At 42.0% G+C, this 22,562-nt stretch overlaps 2 protein-coding genes across 2 annotated transcripts; one reads left to right on the top strand and one right to left on the bottom strand.

The window, feature by feature from the left end:
- Nucleotides 1-537: 537 nt before the first annotated feature.
- LOC6636650 (uncharacterized) lies at nt 538-20,106 on the top strand. Its single transcript, XM_002060092.4, has 3 exons — nt 538-1,554; nt 18,403-18,984; nt 19,045-20,106. The coding sequence occupies exons 1-3, from the start codon at nt 760-762 to the stop codon at nt 19,624-19,626; spliced, it is 1,959 nt and encodes a 652-aa protein (XP_002060128.2). The 5' UTR covers nt 538-759; the 3' UTR covers nt 19,627-20,106.
- On the bottom strand, nt 20,025-22,515 carry LOC6636649 (WW domain-binding protein 11). Its single transcript, XM_002060091.4, has 5 exons — nt 22,355-22,515; nt 22,165-22,290; nt 21,986-22,083; nt 20,698-21,923; nt 20,025-20,634 (listed from the first exon to the last, which is right to left on the bottom strand). Exons 1-5 carry the CDS (start codon nt 22,416-22,418, stop codon nt 20,424-20,426), a joined length of 1,725 nt encoding a protein of 574 aa, XP_002060127.1. The 5' UTR covers nt 22,419-22,515; the 3' UTR covers nt 20,025-20,423.
- Between the last annotated feature and the right edge of the window lie 47 nt (nt 22,516-22,562).

Genomic DNA, 22,562 nt, shown 5'->3' with positions numbered 1-22,562 from the left:
ATAACTTGTAACAAGCCGGCTTTCCAATTGGATTCGAACGGTTATTGTTAGATTATTGCTTGGCATGAGCATTGTACACAGGTGCATACATATATGTATGCAATATATGCATATGTATTAGTTGCACAAAAGCGAAAGTAAGCCCTAACGCACCTTGACATTGGCCATGATTTTCACGGCTCGGCTGAGGCAAAACAAATGCAGCAATTGGCGAAAAGCAAAAACCTGAACGTGGCAAATCGGAAAAGACAACAATTGGAATATATGTCCACACATTTAACTGTGGCGCAGTTCTAACCGAAAGATAATTGCAAGAAGACGCCTGCCGGGCATGAAGAGCCGGAGACGAAGACAGAGACGCAGACAGAGACGTGGACGGAGCAGTTCGACTAACTGAGCAGATAGTTAACGTGCGTGAAATGGGCATGGTAAATACGTAGATATATCTATATATATATATATGTGTGTGTGCTCTATATATATGTATGTATATATATTTATGTGCATATATCAAAAATCCAAATCGATTGGCAGCCTAGTTAGGCGGTTCTGATAAGATAGAAGACGCGCCGCGCTACGAAAACGGTGCGGCACACTCACCAAGTACACACACACACACACACACACACACACACACACACTCATAGATAGACAAGCAGCAACGATATATATGTACATAAACGGGCGGAGGCATCGAGAGCTGTGCAAGTCCCAAGTACTAGTCGCGATTATACAATTATTAGGCAACAAGCAGGAAACATGAGCAGTGCCGTCCAAGTGAACGCTACGAGTGCCAGCAATGGCCATTCCTCGCAGGAGGAGTGCGCCGCCGTCAGCAACAGCGCCTGCTCCGCCTCCACATCCGGCACGGCAGCAGCGGCAACGGTACCAGCTATCCCGGCGATCCCGGCGAGCGGCAACAACATCGAACAGCTAAAGATTTTGGGCCAGCTGAGCAGCATCGAGCAAATCAACGAGCAGCGACGCATCTTCCTCAAAAGCACCATCAACGAGATCCAGGAGGAGGCCAGCAACGAGACGGACGCTGCCGCGGAATCGTTGCCCGAAATGCGCAAGCCGCCGCCCAACAGTCTACCGCTGAACGTGAAATATGCGACGCTGCCGTCCCCATCATTGGTCACATCGACGCTGGTCCGTTCGCCGCTGTCGCCGCCACCCAAGCCGCCCATGTTGAGTCGTACGCGCAGCACCGGCTCCGGCGATGGACGCACGCCCTCGAGCAATGGGGATGTGGCTCTGCTGCGGCACAGCGTTACGGAGACGGCCGTCGCAGCAGCTGCACCAGTTGCGGAAACAACAAAAGCAACTGCAACTGCAACAACAACAACAACAACAACAACAACAACAACGAGCGCCGAGCAGCCAAACCCAACGCCAGCAACCATATCGGCTAAGCACTACGAGAGCCTGATCGAGGAGCTGCGCTGTCCCGGCTGTGCGGGCCCAATGAAGGCACCGGTACTCCTCTGCAAGAGCGGGCACAGCGTGTGCGAGCAGTGCACCCGCATTCTGCTCATGTGTCCGCTGTGTAAGGTATGTCCATCAGCAGTCGCGATATCATTTTCTAGATCCAAACAGTTGTACATATGGCAATCAGTTGGCTCTCCGTCTGGCTGACGTCAGTGTGTCGGGCCAGCGATATCTAGCACTTTGCATCTTATCGCTTCTACTTATGTTATATGACGTCTTGCCAGCAACACACAGTGAAGCCTCTCAAGTCACGGTTGTTCGCTAACGGAACCTTGTTTTGTTGTTAAATGCTTGAGTGTCAGCCCGGGCTGACATATGTATATCTCTTTTAGAGTTCACAGTCGATCAACGACATTTTGGGCTAAGTTTTAAGTTTTGTCCGATTTACATTCAATTTATATTCAGAGCTCTAAATAAGAACTTAATGAATACGTCTTTCAGCGCTTTGGACAATTTCACCCGCCATAGTGGAAAACTGGCGGAAATTCCCTCTTTGAGGGAATTTATTTGAATCGTGCCTCGGCTAAGGCCGGATTATATTAACATGTAGTTATATTCAATTTATCTCTAGCGTTTTTTTTTTATACCCTGAACCCATTAAAAATGGGTATAAGTGTATATTGTATGTGTGCAAAATCCAAACCCAACTTTTATTGCCAACCAATTTAAGCCAAAATTTAAATGCAATTGACTTTTTCAGTATACACAAATATTCTATGATACAATAAGATATACTGTAGAAAATATCATAAAGATCGGTTAGAAAAAAACCAAAGTTATGTGCAACTGCGCAATTGAATAGAGCAGCATCTTTTAGAATTTCTGTATACCTGTACAAACACACATTCATGCGCGTCTGCTTCCCATTTTAATAGCATGGTTATTGCGAAATGGCAAGGGGTTACATTACGTTTTTTTTTCAAAATCGAGGTCCGTGCAAAAATCGAAAGAAGATATGACGTTCCAAAACGACATAACTCCGCGCGGATATATGACCTTCCAAATCATCAAGATGTTTTTCAAGATCGAGGTCGGTGCGAATATCGAAACTTTTTCGATGATTTTTTTTAATATCTCGGGTAAATAATGTCTGATTCTAAAATGTTATACCTTTTTGAATGCGTACGGATCCCTACCATCAATTGGCATTCAAACAAATGAATCATTCGTTCGTAAATTCCATCTTTTTGATGGTATTTTGAAATATTTCCGCCAAATAATGTCCGATTTTGGAATTTTATACCATTTTTGACTCGTAAGGATTAGTTCTATCGATTGGCATCAAAAAAAAGGATATCCAAAATTTTGACCCAAATCGACAAAATGGACAAATAGCTCCGCGCGGAGATATGACGTTCCAACACGACATAACTCCGCGCGAGGTCGGTGCGAAAATCGAAAGAAGATATGACGTTCCAAAACGACATAACTCCGCGCGGATATATGACCTTCCAAATCATCAAGATTTTTTTCAAGATCGAGGTCGGTGCGAAAATCGAAACATTATGATTTTTTTTTAATATCTCGGGTAAATAATGTCTGATTTTAAAATGTTATACCTTTTTCAAACAAATGAATCATCGATGGGTTGAAAAATGTTGTTGACAAAAAACCCATTCGTTGCTAAATTCCATCTTTACGATGATTTTTTGGAATATTTCCGTCAAATAATGTCCGATTTTGGAATTTTATACCATTTTTGACACGGAAGGATCAAAAAAACCGGAATCCACAATTTTGACCAAAATCGACAAAATACACAAATAGCTCCGCGCGGAGATATGACGTTCCAAAACGACATAACTCCGCGCGGAGATATGACGTTCCAAAACGACATAACTCCACGCGGAGATATGACGTTCCAAAACGACATAACTCCGCGCGAGGTCGGTGCGAAAATCGAAAGAAGATATGACGTTCCAAAACGACATAACTCCGCGCGGATATATGACCTTCCAAATCATCAAGATTTTTTTCAAGATCGAGTTCGGTGCGAAAATCGAAACATTATGATTTTTTTTTAATATCTCGGGTAAATAATGTCTGATTTTAAAATGTTATACCTTTTTCAAACAAATGAATCATCGATGGGTTGAAAAATGTTGTTGACAAAAAACCCATTCGTTCGTAAATTCCATCTTTATGATGATTTTTTGGAATATTTCCGTCAAATAATGTCCGATTTTGGAATTTTATACAATTTTTGACTCGTAAGGATCAGTTCTATCGATTGGCATCAAAATGAAATCCAAAATTTTGATCCAAATGGACAAAATGGCATCACGTTTTTTTTTCAAAATCGAGGTCGGTGCGAAAATCGAAAGAAGATATGACGTTCCAAAACGACATAGCTCCGCGCGGAGATATGACGTTCCAAAACGACATAGCTCCGCGCGGAGATATGACGTTCCAAAACGACATAACTCCGCGCGAGGTCGGTGCGAAAATCGAAAAAAGATATGACGTTCCAAAACGACATAACTCCGCGCGGAGATATGACGTTCCAAAACGACATAACTCCGCGCGGAGATATGACGTTCCAAAACGACATAACTCCGCGCGAGGTCGGTGCGAAAATCGAAAGAAGATATGACGTTCCAAAACGACATAACTCCGCGCGGAGATATGACGTTCCAAAACGACATAACTCCGCGCGGAGATATGACGTTCCAAAACGACATAACTCCGCGCGAGGTCGGTGCGAAAATCGAAAGAAGATATGACGTTCCAAAACGACATAACTCCGCGCGGATATATGACCTTCCAAATCATCAAGATTTTTTTCAAGATCGAGGTCGGTGCGAAAATCGAAACATTGTGATTTTTTTTTTAATATCTCGGGTAAATAATGTCTGATTTTGAAATGTTATACCTTTTTCAAACAAATGAATCATCGATGGGTTGAAAAATGTTGTTGACAAAAAACCCATTCGTTCGTAAATTCCATCTTTATGATGATTTTTTGGAATATTTCCGTCAAATAATGTCCGATTTTGGAATTTTATACAATTTTTGACTCGTAAGGATCAGTTCTATCGATTGGCATCAAAATGAAATCCAAAATTTTGATCCAAATGGACAAAATGGCATCACGTTTTTTTTTCAAAATCGAGGTCGGTGCGAAAATCGAAAGAAGATATGACGTTCCAAAACGACATAACTCCGCGCGGAGATATGACGTTCCAAAACGACATAACTCCGCGCGGAGATATGACGTTCCAAAACGACATAACTCCGCGCGAGGTCGGTGCGAAAATCGAAAGAAGATATGACGTTCCAAAACGACATAACTCCGCGCGGAGATATGACGTTCCAAAACGACATAACTCCGCGCGGAGATATGACGTTCCAAAACGACATAACTCCGCGCGAGGTCGGTGCGAAAATCGAAAGAAGATATGACGTTCCAAAACGACATAGCTCCGCCCGGATATATGACCTTCCAAATCATCAAGATTTTTTTCAAGATCGAGGTCGGTGCGAATATCGAAACTTTTTCGATGATTTTTTTTAATATCTCGGGTAAATAATGTCTGATTCTAAAATGTTATACCTTTTTGAATGCGTACGGATCCCTACCATTAATTGGCATTCAAACAAATGAATCATCGATGGGTTGAAAAATGTTGTTGACAAAAAACATAAGACATAACTCCGCGCGGAGATATGACGTTCCAAAACGACATAACTCCGCGCGAGGTCGGTGCGAAAATCGAAAGAAGATATGACGTTCCAAAACGACATAACTCCGCGCGGATATATGACCTTCCAAATCATCAAGATTTTTTTCAAGATCGAGGTCGGTGCGAAAATCGAAACTTTTTCGATGATTTTTTTTAATATCTCGGGTAAATAATGTCTGATTCTAAAATGTTATACCTTTTTCAAACAAATGAATCATCGATGGGTAGAAAAATATTGTTGACAAAAACCCATTCGTTGCTAAATTCCATCTTTTTGATGATTTTTTGGAATATTTCCGTCAAATAATGTCCGATTTTGGAATTTTATACAATTTTTGACTCGTAAGGATCAGTTCTATCGATTGGCATCAAAAAAATGAAATCCAAAATTTTGATCCAAATCGACAAAATGGCATCACGTTTTTTTTTTCAAAATCGAGGTCGGAGGTCGAAAATCGAAAGAAGATATGACGTTCCAAAACGACATAACTCCGCGCGGATATATGACCTTCCAAATCATCAAGATTTTTTTCAAGATCGAGGTCGGTGCGAAAATCGAAACATTGTGATTTTTTTTTTAATATCTCGGGTAAATAATGTCTGATTTTAAAATGTTATACCTTTTTCAAACAAATGAATCATCGATGGGTTGAAAAATGTTGTTGACAAAAAACCCATTCGTTCGTAAATTCCATCTTTTTGATGATTTTTTGGAATATTTCCGTCAAATAATGTCCGATTTTGGAATTTTATACAATTTTTGACTCGTAAGGATCAGTTCTATCGATTGGCATCAAAAAAATTAAATCCAAAATTTTGATCCAAATCGACAAAATGGCATTACGTTTTTTTTCAAAATCGAGGTCGGTGCGAAAATCGAAAGAAGACATGACGTTCCAAAACGACATAACTCCGCGCGGATATATGACCTTCCAAATCATCAAGATTTTTTTCAAGATCGAGGTCGGTGCGAAAATCGAAACATTGTGATTTTTTGTTTAATATCTCGGGTAAATAATGTCTGATTTTAAAATGTTATACCTTTTTCAAACAAATGAATCATCGATGGGTAGAAAAATGTTGTTGACAAAAAACCCATTCGTTGCTAAATTCCACCCTTTTGATGATTTTTTGGAATATTTCCGTCAAATAATGTCCGATTTTGGAATTTTATACAATTTTTGACTCGTAAGGATCAGTTCTATCGATTGGCATCAAAAAAATGAAATCCAAAATTTTGATCCAAATCGACAAAATGGCATCACGTTTTTTTTTCAAAATCGAGGTCGGTGCGAAAATCGAAAGAAGATATGACGTTCCAAAACGACATAGCTCCGCGCGGAGATATGACGTTCCAAAACGACATAACTCCGCGCGAGGTCGGTGCGAAAATCGAAAAAAGATATGACGTTCCAAAACGACATAACTCCGCGCGGAGATATGACGTTCCAAAACGACATAACTCCGCGCGGAGATATGACGTTCCAAAACGACATAACTCCGCGCGAGGTCGGTGCGAAAATCGAAAGAAGATATGACGTTCCAAAACGACATAACTCCGCGCGGAGATATGACGTTCCAAAACGACATAACTCCGCGCGGAGATATGACGTTCCAAAACGACATAACTCCGCGCGAGGTCGGTGCGAAAATCGAAAGAAGATATGACGTTCCAAAACGACATAACTCCGCGCGGATATATGACCTTCCAAATCATCAAGATTTTTTTCAAGATCGAGGTCGGTGCGAAAATCGAAACATTGTGATTTTTTTTTTAATATCTCGGGTAAATAATGTCTGATTTTGAAATGTTATACCTTTTTCAAACAAATGAATCATCGATGGGTTGAAAAATGTTGTTGACAAAAAACCCATTCGTTCGTAAATTCCATCTTTATGATGATTTTTTGGAATATTTCCGTCAAATAATGTCCGATTTTGGAATTTTATACAATTTTTGACTCGTAAGGATCAGTTCTATCGATTGGCATCAAAATGAAATCCAAAATTTTGATCCAAATGGACAAAATGGCATCACGTTTTTTTTTCAAAATCGAGGTCGGTGCGAAAATCGAAAGAAGATATGACGTTCCAAAACGACATAACTCCGCGCGGAGATATGACGTTCCAAAACGACATAACTCCGCGCGGAGATATGACGTTCCAAAACGACATAACTCCGCGCGAGGTCGGTGCGAAAATCGAAAGAAGATATGACGTTCCAAAACGACATAACTCCGCGCGGAGATATGACGTTCCAAAACGACATAACTCCGCGCGGAGATATGACGTTCCAAAACGACATAACTCCGCGCGAGGTCGGTGCGAAAATCGAAAGAAGATATGACGTTCCAAAACGACATAGCTCCGCCCGGATATATGACCTTCCAAATCATCAAGATTTTTTTCAAGATCGAGGTCGGTGCGAATATCGAAACTTTTTCGATGATTTTTTTTAATATCTCGGGTAAATAATGTCTGATTCTAAAATGTTATACCTTTTTGAATGCGTACGGATCCCTACCATTAATTGGCATTCAAACAAATGAATCATCGATGGGTTGAAAAATGTTGTTGACAAAAAACATAAGACATAACTCCGCGCGGAGATATGACGTTCCAAAACGACATAACTCCGCGCGAGGTCGGTGCGAAAATCGAAAGAAGATATGACGTTCCAAAACGACATAACTCCGCGCGGATATATGACCTTCCAAATCATCAAGATTTTTTTCAAGATCGAGGTCGGTGCGAAAATCGAAACTTTTTCGATGATTTTTTTTAATATCTCGGGTAAATAATGTCTGATTCTAAAATGTTATACCTTTTTCAAACAAATGAATCATCGATGGGTAGAAAAATATTGTTGACAAAAACCCATTCGTTGCTAAATTCCATCTTTTTGATGATTTTTTGGAATATTTCCGTCAAATAATGTCCGATTTTGGAATTTTATACAATTTTTGACTCGTAAGGATCAGTTCTATCGATTGGCATCAAAAAAATGAAATCCAAAATTTTGATCCAAATCGACAAAATGGCATCACGTTTTTTTTTCAAAATCGAGGTCGGTGCGAAAATCGAAAGAAGATATGACGTTCCAAAACGACATAGCTCCGCGCGGAGATATGACGTTCCAAAACGACATAGCTCCGCGCGGAGATATGTCGTTCCAAAACGACATAACTCCACGCGGATATATGACCTTCCAAATCATCAAGATTTTTTTCAAGATCGAGGTCGGTGCGAATATCGAAACTTTTTCGATGATTTTTTTTAATATCTCGGGTAAATAATGTCTGATTCTAAAATGTTATACCTTTTTGAATGCGTACGGATCCCTACCATTAATTGGCATTCAAACAAATGAATCATCGATGGGTTGAAAAATGTTGTTGACAAAAAACCCATTCGTTGCTAAATTCGATCTTTTTGATGATTTTTTGGAATATTTCCGTCAAATAATGTCCGATTTTGGAATTTTATACCAGTTTTGACTCGGAAGGATCAAAAAAACCGAAATCCAAAATTTTGACCAAAATTGACAAAATGGACAAATAGCTCCGCGCGGAGATATGACGTTCCAAAACGACATAGCTCCGCGCGAGGTCGGTGAGAAAATCGAAAGAAGATATGACGTTCCAAAACGACATAACTCCGCGCGGAGATATGACGTTCCAAAACGACATAACTCCGCGCGGAGATATGACGTTCCAAAACGACATAACTCCGCGCGGAGATATAACGTTCCAAAACGACATAGCTCCGCGAGAGGTCAATGCGAAAATCGAAAGAAGATATGACGTTCCAAAACGACATAACTCCGCGCGGAGATATGACGTTCCAAAACGACATAACTCCACGCGGATATATGACCTTCCAAATCATCAAGATTTTTTTCAAGATCGAGGTCGGTGCGAATATCGAAACTTTTTCGATGATTTTTTTTAATATCTCGGGTAAATAATGTCTGATTCTAAAATGTTATACCTTTTTGAATGCGTACGGATCCCTACCATTAATTGGCATTCAAACAAATGAATCATCGATGGGTTGAAAAATGTTGTTGACAAAAAACCCATTCGTTGCTAAATTCCATCGTTTTGATGATTTTTTGGAATATTTCCGTCAAATAATGTCCGATTTTGGAATTTTATACCATTTTTGACACGGAAGGATCAAAAAAACCGGAATCCAAAATTTTGACCAAAATCGACAAAATACACAAATAGCTCCGCGCGGAGATATGACGTTCCAAAACGACATAACTCCACGCGGAGATATGACGTTCCAAAACGACATAACTCCGCGCGAGGTCGGTGCGAAAATCGAAAGAAGATATGACGTTCCAAAACGACATAACTCCGCGCGGATATATGACCTTCCAAATCATCAAGATTTTTTTCAAGATCGAGGTCGGTGCGAAAATCGAAACATTATGATTTTTTTTTAATATCTCGGGTAAATAATGTCTGATTTTAAAATGTTATACCTTTTTCAAACAAATGAATCATCGATGGGTTGAAAAATGTTGTTGACAAAAAACCCATTCGTTGCTAAATTCGATCTTTTTGATGATTTTTTGGAATATTTCCGTCAAATAATGTCCGATTTTGGAATTTTATACAATTTTTGACTCGTAAGGATCAGTTCTATCGATTGGCATCAAAAAACTCAAATCCAAAATTTTGATCCAAATCGACAAAATGGCATCACGTTTTTTTTCAAAATCGAGGTCGGTGCGAAAATCGAAAGAAGATATGACGTTCCAAAACGACATAGCTCCGCGCGGAGATATGACGTTCCAAAACGACATAACTCCGCGCGGAGATATAACGTTCCAAAACGACATAGCTCCGCGAGAGGTCGATGCGAAAATCGAAAGAAGATATGACGTTCCAAAACGACATAACTCCGCGCGGAGATATGACGTTCCAAAACGACATAACTCCACGCGGATATATGACCTTCCAAATCATCAAGATTTTTTTCAAGATCGAGGTCGGTGCGAATATCGAAACTTTTTCGATGATTTTTTTTAATATCTCGGGTAAATAATGTCTGATTCTAAAATGTTATACCTTTTTGAATGCGTACGGATCCCTACCATTAATTGGCATTCAAACAAATGAATCATCGATGGGTTGAAAAATGTTGTTGACAAAAAACCCATTCGTTGCTAAATTCCATCTTTTTGATGATTTTTTGGAATATTTCCGTCAGATAATGTCCGATTTTGGAATTTTATACCATTTTTGACACGGAAGGATCAAAAAAACCGGAATCCAAAATTTTGACCAAAATCGACAAAATACACAAATAGCTCCGCGCGGAGATATGACGTTCCAAAACGACATAACTCCGCGCGGAGATATGACGTTCCAAAACGACATAACTCCGCGCGGAGATATGACGTTCCAAATCGACATAACTCCGCGCGGATATATGACCTTCCAAATCATCAAGATTTTTTTCAAGATCGAGGTCGGTGCGAAAATCGAAACATTATGATTTTTTTTTAATATCTCGGGTAAATAATGTCTGATTTTAAAATGTTATACCTTTTTCAAACAAATGAATCATCGATGGGTTGAAAAATGTTGTTGACAAAAAACCCATTCGTTGCTAAATTCCATCTTTTTGATGATTTTTTGGAATATTTCCGTCAGATAATGTCCGATTTTGGAATTTTATACCATTTTTGACACGGAAGGATCAAAAAAACCGGAATCCAAAATTTTGACCAAAATCGACAAAATACACAAATAGCTCCGCGCGGAGATATGACGTTCCAAAACGACATAACTCCGCGCGGAGATATGACGTTCCAAAACGACATAACTCCGCGCGGAGATATGACGTTCCAAATCGACATAACTCCGCGCGGATATATGACCTTCCAAATCATCAAGATTTTTTTCAAGATCGAGGTCGGTGCGAAAATCGAAACATTATGATTTTTTTTTAATATCTCGGGTAAATAATGTCTGATTTTAAAATGTTATACCTTTTTCAAACAAATGAATCATCGATGGGTTGAAAAATGTTGTTGACAAAAAACCCATTCGTTGCTAAATTCGATCTTTTTGATGATTTTTTGGAATATTTCCGTCAAATAATGTCCGATTTTGGAATTTTATACCAGTTTTGACTCGTAAGGATCAAAAAAACCGAAATCCAAAATTTTGACCAAAATCGACAAAATGGACAAATAGCTCCGCGCGGAGATATGACGTTCCAAAACGACATAACTCCGCGTGGAGATATGACGTTCCAAAACGACATAGCTCCGCGCGAGTTCGGTGCAAAAATCGAAAGAAGATATGACGTTCCAAAACGACATAACTCCGCGCGGATATATGACCTTCCAAATCATCAAGATTTTTTTCAAGATCGAGGTCGGTGCGAATATCGAAACTTTTTCGATGATTTTTTTTAATATCTCGGGTAAATAATGTCTGATTCTAAAATGTTATAACTTTTTCAAACAAACGAATCATCGATGGGTTGAAAAATGTTGTTGACAAAAAACCCATTCGTTGCTAAATTCCATCTTTTTGATGATTTTTTGGAATATTTCCGTCAAATAATGTCCGATTTTGGAATTTTATACAATTTTTGACTCGTAAGGATCAAAAAAACCGAAATCCAAAATTTCGAACAAAATCGACAAAATGGACAAATAGCTCCGCGCAGAGATATGACGTTCCAAAACGACATAACTCCGCGCGGAGATATGACGTTCCAAAACGACATAACTCCGCGCGGATATATGACCTTCCAAATCATCAAGATTTTTTTCAAGATCGAGGTCGGTGCGAAAATCGAAACATTGTGATTTTTTTTTTAATATCTCGGGTAAATAATGTCTGATTCTAAAATGTTATACCTTTTTGAATGCGTACGGATCCCTACCATTAATTGGCATTCAAACAAATGAATCATCGATGGGTTGAAAAATGTTGTTGACAAAAAACATAAGACATAACTCCGCGCGGAGATATGACGTTCCAAAACGACATAGCTCCGCGCGGACATATGACGTTCCAAAACGACATAGCTCCGCGCGAGGTCGGTGCGAAAATCGAAAGAAGATATGACGTTCCAAAACGACATAACTCCGCGCGGAGATATGACGTTCCAAAACGACATAACTCCGCGCGGAGATATGACGTTCCAAAACGACATAACTCCGCGCGGATATATGACCTTCCAAATCATCAAGATTTTTTTCAAGATCGAGGTCGGTGCGAAAATCGAAACATTGTGATTTTTTTTTTAATATCTCGGGTAAATAATGTCTGATTTTAAAATGTTATACCTTTTTCAAACAAATGAATCATCGATGGGTAGAAAAATGTTGTTGACAAAAAACCCATTCGTTGCTAAATTCCACCCTTTTTGATGATTTTTTGGAATATTTCCGTCAAATAATGTCCGATTTTGGAATTTTATACAATTTTTGACTCGTAAGGATCAGTTCTATCGATTGGCATCAAAAAAATGAAATCCAAAATTTTGATCCAAATCGACAAAATGGCATCACGTTTTTTTTTCAAAATCGAGGTCGGTGCGAAAATCGAAAGAAGATATTACGTTCCAAAACGACATAGCTCCGCGCGGAGATATGACGTTCCAAAACGACATAACTCCGCGCGAGGTCGGTGCGAAAATCGAAAAAAGATATGTCGTTCCAAAACGACATAACTCCACGCGGATATATGACCTTCCAAATCATCAAGATTTTTTTCAAGATCGAGGTCGGTGCGAATATCGAAACTTTTTCGATGATTTTTTTTAATATCTCGGGTAAATAATGTCTGATTCTAAAATGTTATACCTTTTTCAAACAAATGAATCATCGATGGGTAGAAAAATATTGTTGACAAAAAACCCATTCGTTGCTAAATTCCACCCTTTTTGATGATTTTTTGGAATATTTCCGTCAAATAATGTCCGATTTTGGAATTTTATACAATTTTTGACTCGTAAGGATCAGTTCTATCGATTGGCATCAAAAAAATTAAATCCAAAATTTTGATCCAAATCGACAAAATGGCATCACGTTTTTTTTCAAAATCGAGGTCGGTGCGAAAATCGAAAGAAGATATGACGTTCCAAAACGACATAGCTCCGCGCGGAGATATGACGTTCCAAAACGACATAACTCCGCGCGGAGATATGACGTTCCAAAACGACATAACTCCGCGCGGAGATATAACGTTCCAAAACGACATAGCTCCGCGAGAGGTCGATGCGAAAATCGAAAGAAGATATGACGTTCCAAAACGACATAACTCCGCGCGGAGATATGACGTTCCAAAACGACATAACTCCGCGCGGAGATATGACGTTCCAAAACGACATAGCTCCGCGCGAGGTCGGTGCGAGAATCGAAAGAAGATATGACGTTCCAAAACGACATAACTCCGCGCGGATATATGACCTTCCAAATCATCAAGATTTTTTTCAAGATCGAGGTCGGTGCGAAAATCGAAACATTGTGATTTTTTTTTTAATATCTCGGGTAAATAATGTCTGATTTTAAAATGTTATACCTTTTTCAAACAAATGAATCATCGATGGGTTGAAAAATGTTGTTGACAAAAAACCCATTCGTTCGTAAATTTCTTTATGATGATTTTTTGGAATATTTCCGTCAAATAATGTCCGATTTTGGAATTTTATACAATTTTTGACTCGTAAGGATCAGTTCTATCGATTGGCATCAAAAAAATTAAATCCAAAATTTTGATCCAAACCGACAAAATGGCATCACGTTTTTTTTTCAAATATCGAGGTCGGTGCGAAAATCGAAAGAAGATATGACGTTCCAAAACGACATAGCTCCGCGCGGAGATATGACGTTCCAAAACGACATAACTCCGCGCGGAGATATGACGTTCCAAAACGACATAGCTCCGCGCGAGGTCGGTGCGAGAATCGAAAGAAGATATGACGTTCCAAAACGACATAACTCCGCGCGGATATATGACCTTCCAAATCATCAAGATTTTTTTCAAGATCAAGGTCGTTGCGAAAATCGAAACATTGTGATTTTTTTTTTAATATCTCGGGTAAATAATGTCTGATTTTAAAATGTTATACCTTTTTCAAACAAATGAATCATCGATGGGTTGAAAAATGTTGTTGACAAAAAACCCATTCGTTCGTAAATTCCATCTTTATGATGATTTTTTGGAATATTTCCGTCAAATAATGTCCGATTTTGGAATTTTATACAATTTTTGACTCGTAAGGATCAGTTCTTGCTTGGCATCAAAAAACTTAAATCCAAAATTTTGATCCAAATCGACAAAATGGCATCACGTTTTTTTCAAAATCGAGGTCGGTGCGAAAATCGAAAGAAGATATGACGTTCCAAAACGACATAACTCCGCGCGGAGATATGACATCACGTTTTTTTTTCAAAATCGAGGTCGGTGCGAAAATCGAAAGAAGATATGACGTTCCAACACGACATAACTCCGCGCGGATATATGACCTTCCAAATCATCAAGATTTTTTTCAAGATCGAGGTCGGTGCGAATATCGAAACTTTTTCGATGATTTTTTTTAATATCTCGGGTAAATAATGTCTGATTCTAAAATGTTATACCTTTTTCAAACAAACGAATCATCGATGGGTTGAAAAATGTTGTTGACAAAAAACCCATTCGTTGCTAAATTCCATCTTTTTGATGATTTTTTGGAATATTTCCGTCAAATAATTTCCGATTTTGGAATTTTTTACCATTTTTGACTCGGAAGGATCAAAAAAACCGAAATCCAAAATTTTGACCAAAATCGACAAATGGACAAATAGCTCCGCACGGAGATATGACGTTCCAAAACGACATAACTCCGCGCGGAGATATGACGTTCCAAAACGACATAACTCCGCGAGAGGTCGATGCGAAAATCGAAAGAAGATATGACGTTTCAAAACGACATAACTCCGCGCGGAGATATGACGTTCCAAAACGAGATAACTCCGCGCGGAGATATGACGTTCCAAAACGACATAACTCCGCGCGAGGTCGGTGCGAAAATCGAAAGAAGATATGACGTTCCAAAACGACATAACTCCGCGCGGAGATATGACGTTCCAAAACGACATAGCTCCGCGCGAGGTCGGTGCGAAAATCGAAAGAAGATATGTCGTTCCAAAACGACATAACTCCACGCGGAGATATGACGTTCCAAAACGACATAACTCCGCGAGAGGTCGATGCGAAAATCGAAAGAAGATATGTCGTTCCAAAACGACATAACTCCACGCGGAGATATGACGTTCCAAAACGACATAACTCCTCGAGAGGTCGATGCGAAAATCGAAAGAAGATATGACGTTCCAAAACGACATAGCTCCGCGCGGAGATATGACGTTCCAAAACGACATAGCTCCGCGCGGAGATATGACGTTCCAAAACGACATAACTCCGCGAGAGGTCGATGCGAAAATCGAAAGAAGATATGACGTTCCAAAACGACATAACTCCGCGCGGAGATATGACGTTCCAAAACGACATAACTCCGCGCGGAGATAGGACGTTCCAAAACGACATAACTCCGCGCGAGGTCGGTGCGTAAATCGAAAGAAGATATGACGTTCCAAAACGACATAACTCCGCGCGGAGATATGACGTTCCAAATCGACATAACTCCGCGCGAGGTCGGTGCGAAAATCGAAAGAAGATATGTCGTTCCAAAACGACATAACTCCACGCGGAGATATGACGTTCCAAAACGACATAACTCCGCGAGAGGTCGATGCGAAAATCGAAAGAAGATATGACGTTCCAAAACGACATAACTCCGCGCGGAGATATGACGTTCCAAAACGACATAACTCCGCGCGAGGTCGGTGCGAAAATCGAAAGAAGATATGACGTTCCAAAACGACATAACTCCGCGCGGAGATATGACGTTCCAAAACGACATAACTCCGCGCGAGGTCGGTGCGAAAATCGAAAGAAGATATGACGTTCCAAAACGACATAACTCCGCGCGGAGATATGACGTTCCAAAACGACATAACTCCGCGCGAGGTCGGTGCGAAAATCGAAAGAAGATATGACGTTCCAAAACGACATAACTCCGCGCGGAGATATGACGTTCCAAAACGACATAACTCCGCGCGAGGTCGGTGCGAAAATCGAAAGAAGATATGACGTTCCAAAACGACATAGCTCCGCGCGGAGATATGACGTTCCAAAACGACATAGCTCCGCGCGGAGATATGACGTTCCAAAACGACATAGCTCCGCGCGGAGATATGACGTTCCAAAACGACATAACTCCGCGAGAGGTCGATGCGAAAATCGAAAGAAGATATGACGTTCCAAAACGACATAACTCCGCGCGGAGATATGACGTTCCAAAACGACATAACTCCGCGCGGAGATAGGACGTTCCAAAACGACATAACTCCGCGCGAGGTCGGTGCGTAAATCGAAAGAAGATATGACGTTCCAAAACGACATAACTCCGCGCGGAGATATGACGTTCCAAATCGACATAACTCCGCGCGAGGTCGGTGCGAAAATCGAAAGAAGATATGTCGTTCCAAAACGACATAACTCCACGCGGAGATATGACGTTCCAAAACGACATAACTCCGCGAGAGGTCGATGCGAAAATCGAAAGAAGATATGACGTTCCAAAACGACATAACTCCGCGCGGAGATATGACGTTCCAAAACGACATAACTCCGCGCGAGGTCGGTGCGAAAATCGAAAGAAGATATGACGTTCCAAAACGACATAACTCCGCGCGGAGATATGACGTTCCAAAACGACATAACTCCGCGCGAGGTCGGTGCGAAAATCGAAAGAAGATATGACGTTCCAAAACGACATAACTCCGCGCGGAGATATGACGTTCCAAAACGACATAACTCCGCGAGAGGTCGATGCGAAAATCGAAAGAAGATATGACGTTCCAAAACGACATAACTCCGCGCGGAGATATGACGTTCCAAAACGACATAACTCCGCGCGGAGATATGACGTTCCAAAACGACATAACTCCGCGCGGAGATATGACGTTCCAAAACGACATAACTCCGCGCGAGGTCGGTGCGAAAATCGAAAGAAGATATGACGTTCCAAAACGACATAACTCCGCGCGGAGATATGACGTTCCAAAACGACATAGCTCCGCGCGAGGTCGGTGCGAAAATCGAAAGAAGATATGTCGTTCCAAAACGACATAACTCCACGCGGAGATATGACGTTCCAAAACGACATAACTCCGCGAGAGGTCGATGCGAAAATCGAAAGAAGATATGACGTTCCAAAACGACATAACTCCGCGCGGAGATATGACGTTCCAAAACGACATAACTCCGCGCGAGGTCGGTGCGAAAATCGAAAGAAGATATGACGTTCCAAAACGACATAACTCCGCGCGGAGATATGACGTTCCAAAACGACATAACTCCGCGAGAGGTCGATGCGAAAATCGAAAGAAGATATGACGTTCCAAAACGACATAACTCCGCGCGTATATATGACCCTTCAAATCTTCACGTTATTTTTCAAAATCGAGGTCGGTGCAAAAATCGAAACTTTTTCGATGATTATACCAATTTTGTTAAATAATAATAGCTAGAGTCACGAAACATGATATGTTGGTTTTAAAATAGAATATATATATGCATTTGATGTTGGAAGAATAGGGTTCAGGGTATCCCCTAGTCGGGAGATCCCGACTAGAACCTCTTACTTGTTTAAATGAATTTTGTTTATTTTTGGATAATATATATGGTATATATATTAAATTTCTATGCAATGTACTGATAGTGATTCAGATTTTTTCAAATCGAATCAATCAAATTTTAATTCATTTTGATTCTGCTGAATGCAATAAAAGTTTATTTTCTAAGCTGGTTAAACAATATCTGAGCTTTAATTAAGTAAAATGCTTGCAAGCACAATTGTTTAATGTAATATATGTAGATAGATGGATGGATAGCGGGCTTTAGCCGTATCGTATAAATCTTTGGAAGGAATCGGTCTAAAAATCAGATTTGATATGGAAACCTTTTCGCACTCTCTGCAGATATCTGCCCAACAGCAGTTCCAAGTCCAACCCAACACATTTTCCATCGTGTGCGTGAGCCCGCATCCAGTCGGATTTCTATAACATATAACTCAAGAGATCATTCCACTTTTGCGTAAAGTCTTGTATTTGCAATCTTCTAATTTCCATTGCTAATTGCAGGAGGGATTCACCAATTCGCGCTCGCTGACAATTGAGGCATTGTGCGCCAAGGCGCATTTTGGCTGCAGCTTTGCGGCGGGCGGCTGTGGGGTGAGGATGCCGGTGGCGCTGCTGCCGTGGCATGAGCAGCAGTGCATCTATAAGCCGATGAAATGCTTCATGGGACGCGTCTGGGGCGATTGCAAGTGGCAGGGCAGGGAGGTGCAGTGGAAGCAGCATCTGGAGGAGCAGCACACGGACAAGCTGTTCCGTGCCGCCAGCGCGGATATTGTCTGGAATATGGCCGTGCGACGCAAGCCCCTCACTGGCTACTATGTGTTCCAGGCGCACGATGAGATGTTCAACTTTTACGAGATATACGACAAGCAGCGCGTCCTCTTCACCATGACATGCACCTCCAATTGGCGCGAGAGCAAGTACAACTATGCCTACGAAGTGACGCTGCTGCAGCCGGACAACGAGGCGCTATCGTTGACCCAGAAGTTTCCGGTGCACAGCGAATACGACAGGGATATTCTATTGGAGGGCACCTGTGTCAGCATTGGCCTCACCGAGCTGGCGCGCTTTGTTGACGACGAGAAGGTCAGTCCCAGGTGAGTGAATCCAAGAAGCCAGCGTATAACACACTTTCCCTTCACGCAGCTGCTGCATTATCGGGTGAGCGTTATGGCGGTCAAGTCGCCGCGCCGCCTCAAGCCCGTGCGCCAGAGTCTGCCGCAGCCACTCGACTATAAGCAGACGAAGCATGTCGGCGTCAATGGCAAAAGCGTGCCCCCCAGCATGATCATAACGAGAACCTACAAGGAGGCACTTGGCGAGGTGACACCAGCCGCAACTACGCCGGACACACCGGACTCCGAGGAGAACGGTGGCGCTGTCTTTGAGATGGAACGCAAGTGGGGTACACCACAGTTGCACTTCAATCGCAAGTATTTGAGAAGCACGCCCAGCGACGATCCCAAGAATGTCGATCCAAAAGAGGACGAACTACGGCCGCTCCATGGTACCACGCGCTCCAGCACTGGGGCCCACGAGGACAAGCTCTCCCTGTGCAGTAACAGCACCAGCTATACCAAAAAGGTATCCGACTCGCTGCGCCGTAGCTTCCGTTCGCTTAAATCCGACTTGATCGAGCTGCGACCCTTCGCCAAGAAGAAGACAACGCCAAAGACGTCCACAGCAACAGCAGCAACAACAGCAACAGCGTCTACAAGAGAACAATAGAGCTCCCAGATCCGTTCGATAGACATACACAAATATATATATTTATATATAGGGCTGCTCCCCAAGACTTGTCAAGTTGCCAGATTGACGGAGCGACCAGAAGCCCGGGAGCTTGTGATCAAAAACAATTTTGCTTTGGATTAACTTTTTTTTTTTTTTTTTTTGAATTTTCTTTTTAAATCTACAAAAACTGAAAGTCTTCATTTCGACCAGTTTGGAAGGATATTGCTTAAATAGGCGTCAAATAAAAAACAAAATACTCCAACTATTAAAAAAAAATTATGTAATTAACCCATTTAATATCTTATAAGCGATCTGAAAGGTTAACAAAAGACTACGGAGCCATTTTCATGAGGCTTATAAAAATTAAAATAAATTATAGGCGGTTTCTTAAATCGTTCGATTGAATTTGAAGCGTTTTTATCTCTGTCAATTTGTATATTATTTGAATGAATAAATACATGAATTGACCCAATTTTATATATTAGCTTATGATGACTTTGCCTGGTTAAATAAACTTTGGGAGTCTCCGTATTCGCTTCGGCTGAATAATAGTTGGTTAAGGGAACATGTTCATGGATTTATCATAATCGTCGGTACTAAGGACTGCAGAGTCCTTGACCGCTTGTTTTGTTGCTTTCTTTAAAAATAAACAAGTCGTCAAAATATTTGCGACTTTCACCAATTGGGTATTGGCTATTTTGCATTGGTGTCTTTCTCTTACGCTAATAAAAATTAAACTACGCATATAATGTACAATCATTGAGAGCGGCCATTTAGTTTAGATAGCGGCTGTGCTACAGCAGACCCTGCATCTCGTTCATGAACTGCAGGTAGGCGTCATCCTTCGTGGGTGGCTTCTTGTGTGCCTCTGGCGGCGCATGGATGCTACGGTCGCCAATATCGTGAACGCCAGCTGGATGCTTACCTCTCGCTACTCGGCGCTGATCATCGCGCTTCACACGCAACGTCGAGGGCACAAATCGGGTGACATCCGCGCTCAGATTCCTTTAAATAAGGTAATACATTAATAAATGTAGGTACGTGGACAAGGATTGAAAGGGAGCATACCTTATCTGCGGCTTAGCTGTGATCGTGGTGACGCCTTTGCCCGGTTCCTTACTTGGTGGCGGATTTGTATTACCATGCTTAGGATGATGGCCACCCATGCGCGGCGGCATTCCTGGCGGCGGACCTGGAGGCATGCGTATGCCCATGCGCGGCATGGGGCCCAGAGCGTGTGGGGGTCGTGCTCCTGGCGGCGGGCCAGGCGGCATACGCAGGCCAAATCCAGCTAGACCTGGTCCGGGTGGTCGCATCGGTGGCGGCCGGAACATAATACCCGGCGGCGGCGCTATGTTGCGCAAATGCGGCAGTTGTGGCAGCTGCGGCGGCGCTGGCGCACTTGGCGGCAACGGTATGGCAGGCAATGAGGGCGCTGTTGGCGGCGCTGGCACCGACGTCGTGGCTGCAGCAACAGCTGTTGGCTTAACCGGCTCTTTGGCTGCATTACTAGTGGGCTGCTTGGCATCCGCATCAGAGCCCATATCATCATCCGCGTCGTCTTCATCGTCACTGCTACTGCTGCTGCTGCTACTGTGGCTGCGGCTTCGGCTGCGGCTACGGCTGGTGACACGACGACGGACCGGTGGCGATTTACTCTCTGAGGCGCTGTCGCGCTTCTCATCCTTATCAGTGTGTTCCTTATCGTGCTCCTCGTCACTCTGCAGTTTTCGATGCTTGCGCTTGTGCACATGCTCCATTTCTTTCATGAAGTCGTCAATGTTCTGCATGCGCTGTTGTAACTTGGGACTGGTGGCCGTCTCTTCCTCGTCGCCCTCGTAATCGGTGTTGCCCTCGGCATCCGAATCGAGCTCTGACATGGCAAAGAGATCAGGCGGCGGCCCTGGTGGCACACCAAGCCAATCTTTATCATCGTCTTCTTTTGATTTATCCGACTGCAAGTCGGCCGCAATTTCGCTATTCTTGGCAACACCCGGCGGTGCGCCAGGGGCAAAAGGCGGCAAAGCTAGCGTCATAGGCGGCGGTGGCATACGAATGCCGCCAGATCCACCTGGAAATATGATGTTGCTGCTATTATTGCCACTATTGGCTGAACTCGTGCCGCCTGCACCAGCATTGGCTGCTGTCACCGGCGCTGGCAGTGGGATCTCATCGATCTGTACGCTCTGTGCATGTTTGACGCTCTCGTAGTATTGTTGCTTTTTCAGACGCTTTTTCTCGTAATCCACCTCCTTGCGCTTTAGTTCCGCCCAGTGCTCGGGCTCATCGTTATGCTAGCAGAGGACAGAATATTAGTTAAGCTCTAGCTGGGACTTATTTACATATATACACTTACATAGAGTCGCATAACTCGATCAAAGGTTTCCTTCAGCTTCTTGCGCTTATCGCGCAGCACCTTTTCATTAAGAGGCGACGGCTGCAGCACATTATACTCTGCAGGGTGATAAGAGATGCACAGTATCTTTAGTGTTATGTGGGTTGGTTATAAATAACATTAGCTCTGATGCTACTTACCCATTTCGTCGATCTTTTCCATCTCTTCAAGTATCTGCGAGGGATCCTTATTCTTGAGCACGGCAGCTCTCACCATTTGGCGTTGTCGTTTGTTCTTCTTCAGCTCCTTTTTTCGAGCCTCTTTGCCTGTGTGTATGGATGGGTGAGTAAAGATTTGGGTATGTGCATACTGCAGCCGGGTGCTACTTACGCGCTTGGTCTGTTGGATTCATGTATTTGCCACTTTTAGTGGTGTTTATGGAGCGTCGCCCCATCCTAATTTTTTGATTTAATAAACTAGTTTAAAAAAATTCTACTACAGGCCGTCTTCACTCCGGCTTTTTGGCTACTAAAGTACTAGTGCTGCACAACGCACAAAACATTGAAGTTCGTTTTCGATACCCGACTATATCGATGAC

This window comes from Drosophila virilis, chromosome X (assembly GCF_030788295.1).
Source record: "Drosophila virilis strain 15010-1051.87 chromosome X, Dvir_AGI_RSII-ME, whole genome shotgun sequence".
NCBI lineage: Eukaryota > Metazoa > Arthropoda > Insecta > Diptera > Drosophilidae > Drosophila > Drosophila virilis.
Note: the sequence above shows the minus strand (reverse complement) of the source record. Positions and strands in the feature narration are given on the sequence as shown.

What these genes read in the sequence shown, in the direction of transcription:
- LOC6636650 (XM_002060092.4), top strand. Translation starts at nt 760, where the DNA reads ATGAGCAGTGCCGTCCAAGTGAACGCTACGAGTGCCAGCAATGGCCAT. An exon ending in TCATGTGTCCGCTGTGTAAG is followed by an intron (nt 1,555 to 18,402) that starts GTATGTCCATCA and finishes TGCTAATTGCAG; the next exon opens with GAGGGATTCACCAATTCGCG. An exon ending in GCTTTGTTGACGACGAGAAG is followed by an intron (nt 18,985 to 19,044) that starts GTCAGTCCCAGG and finishes CCCTTCACGCAG; the next exon opens with CTGCTGCATTATCGGGTGAG.
- LOC6636649 (XM_002060091.4), bottom strand. Translation starts at nt 22,418, where the DNA reads ATGGGGCGACGCTCCATAAACACCACTAAAAGTGGCAAATACATGAAT. An exon ending in GAATCCAACAGACCAAGCGC is followed by an intron (nt 22,291 to 22,354) that starts GTAAGTAGCACC and finishes CCATACACACAG; the next exon opens with GCAAAGAGGCTCGAAAAAAG. An exon ending in GGAAAAGATCGACGAAATGG is followed by an intron (nt 22,084 to 22,164) that starts GTAAGTAGCATC and finishes ATCACCCTGCAG; the next exon opens with AGTATAATGTGCTGCAGCCG.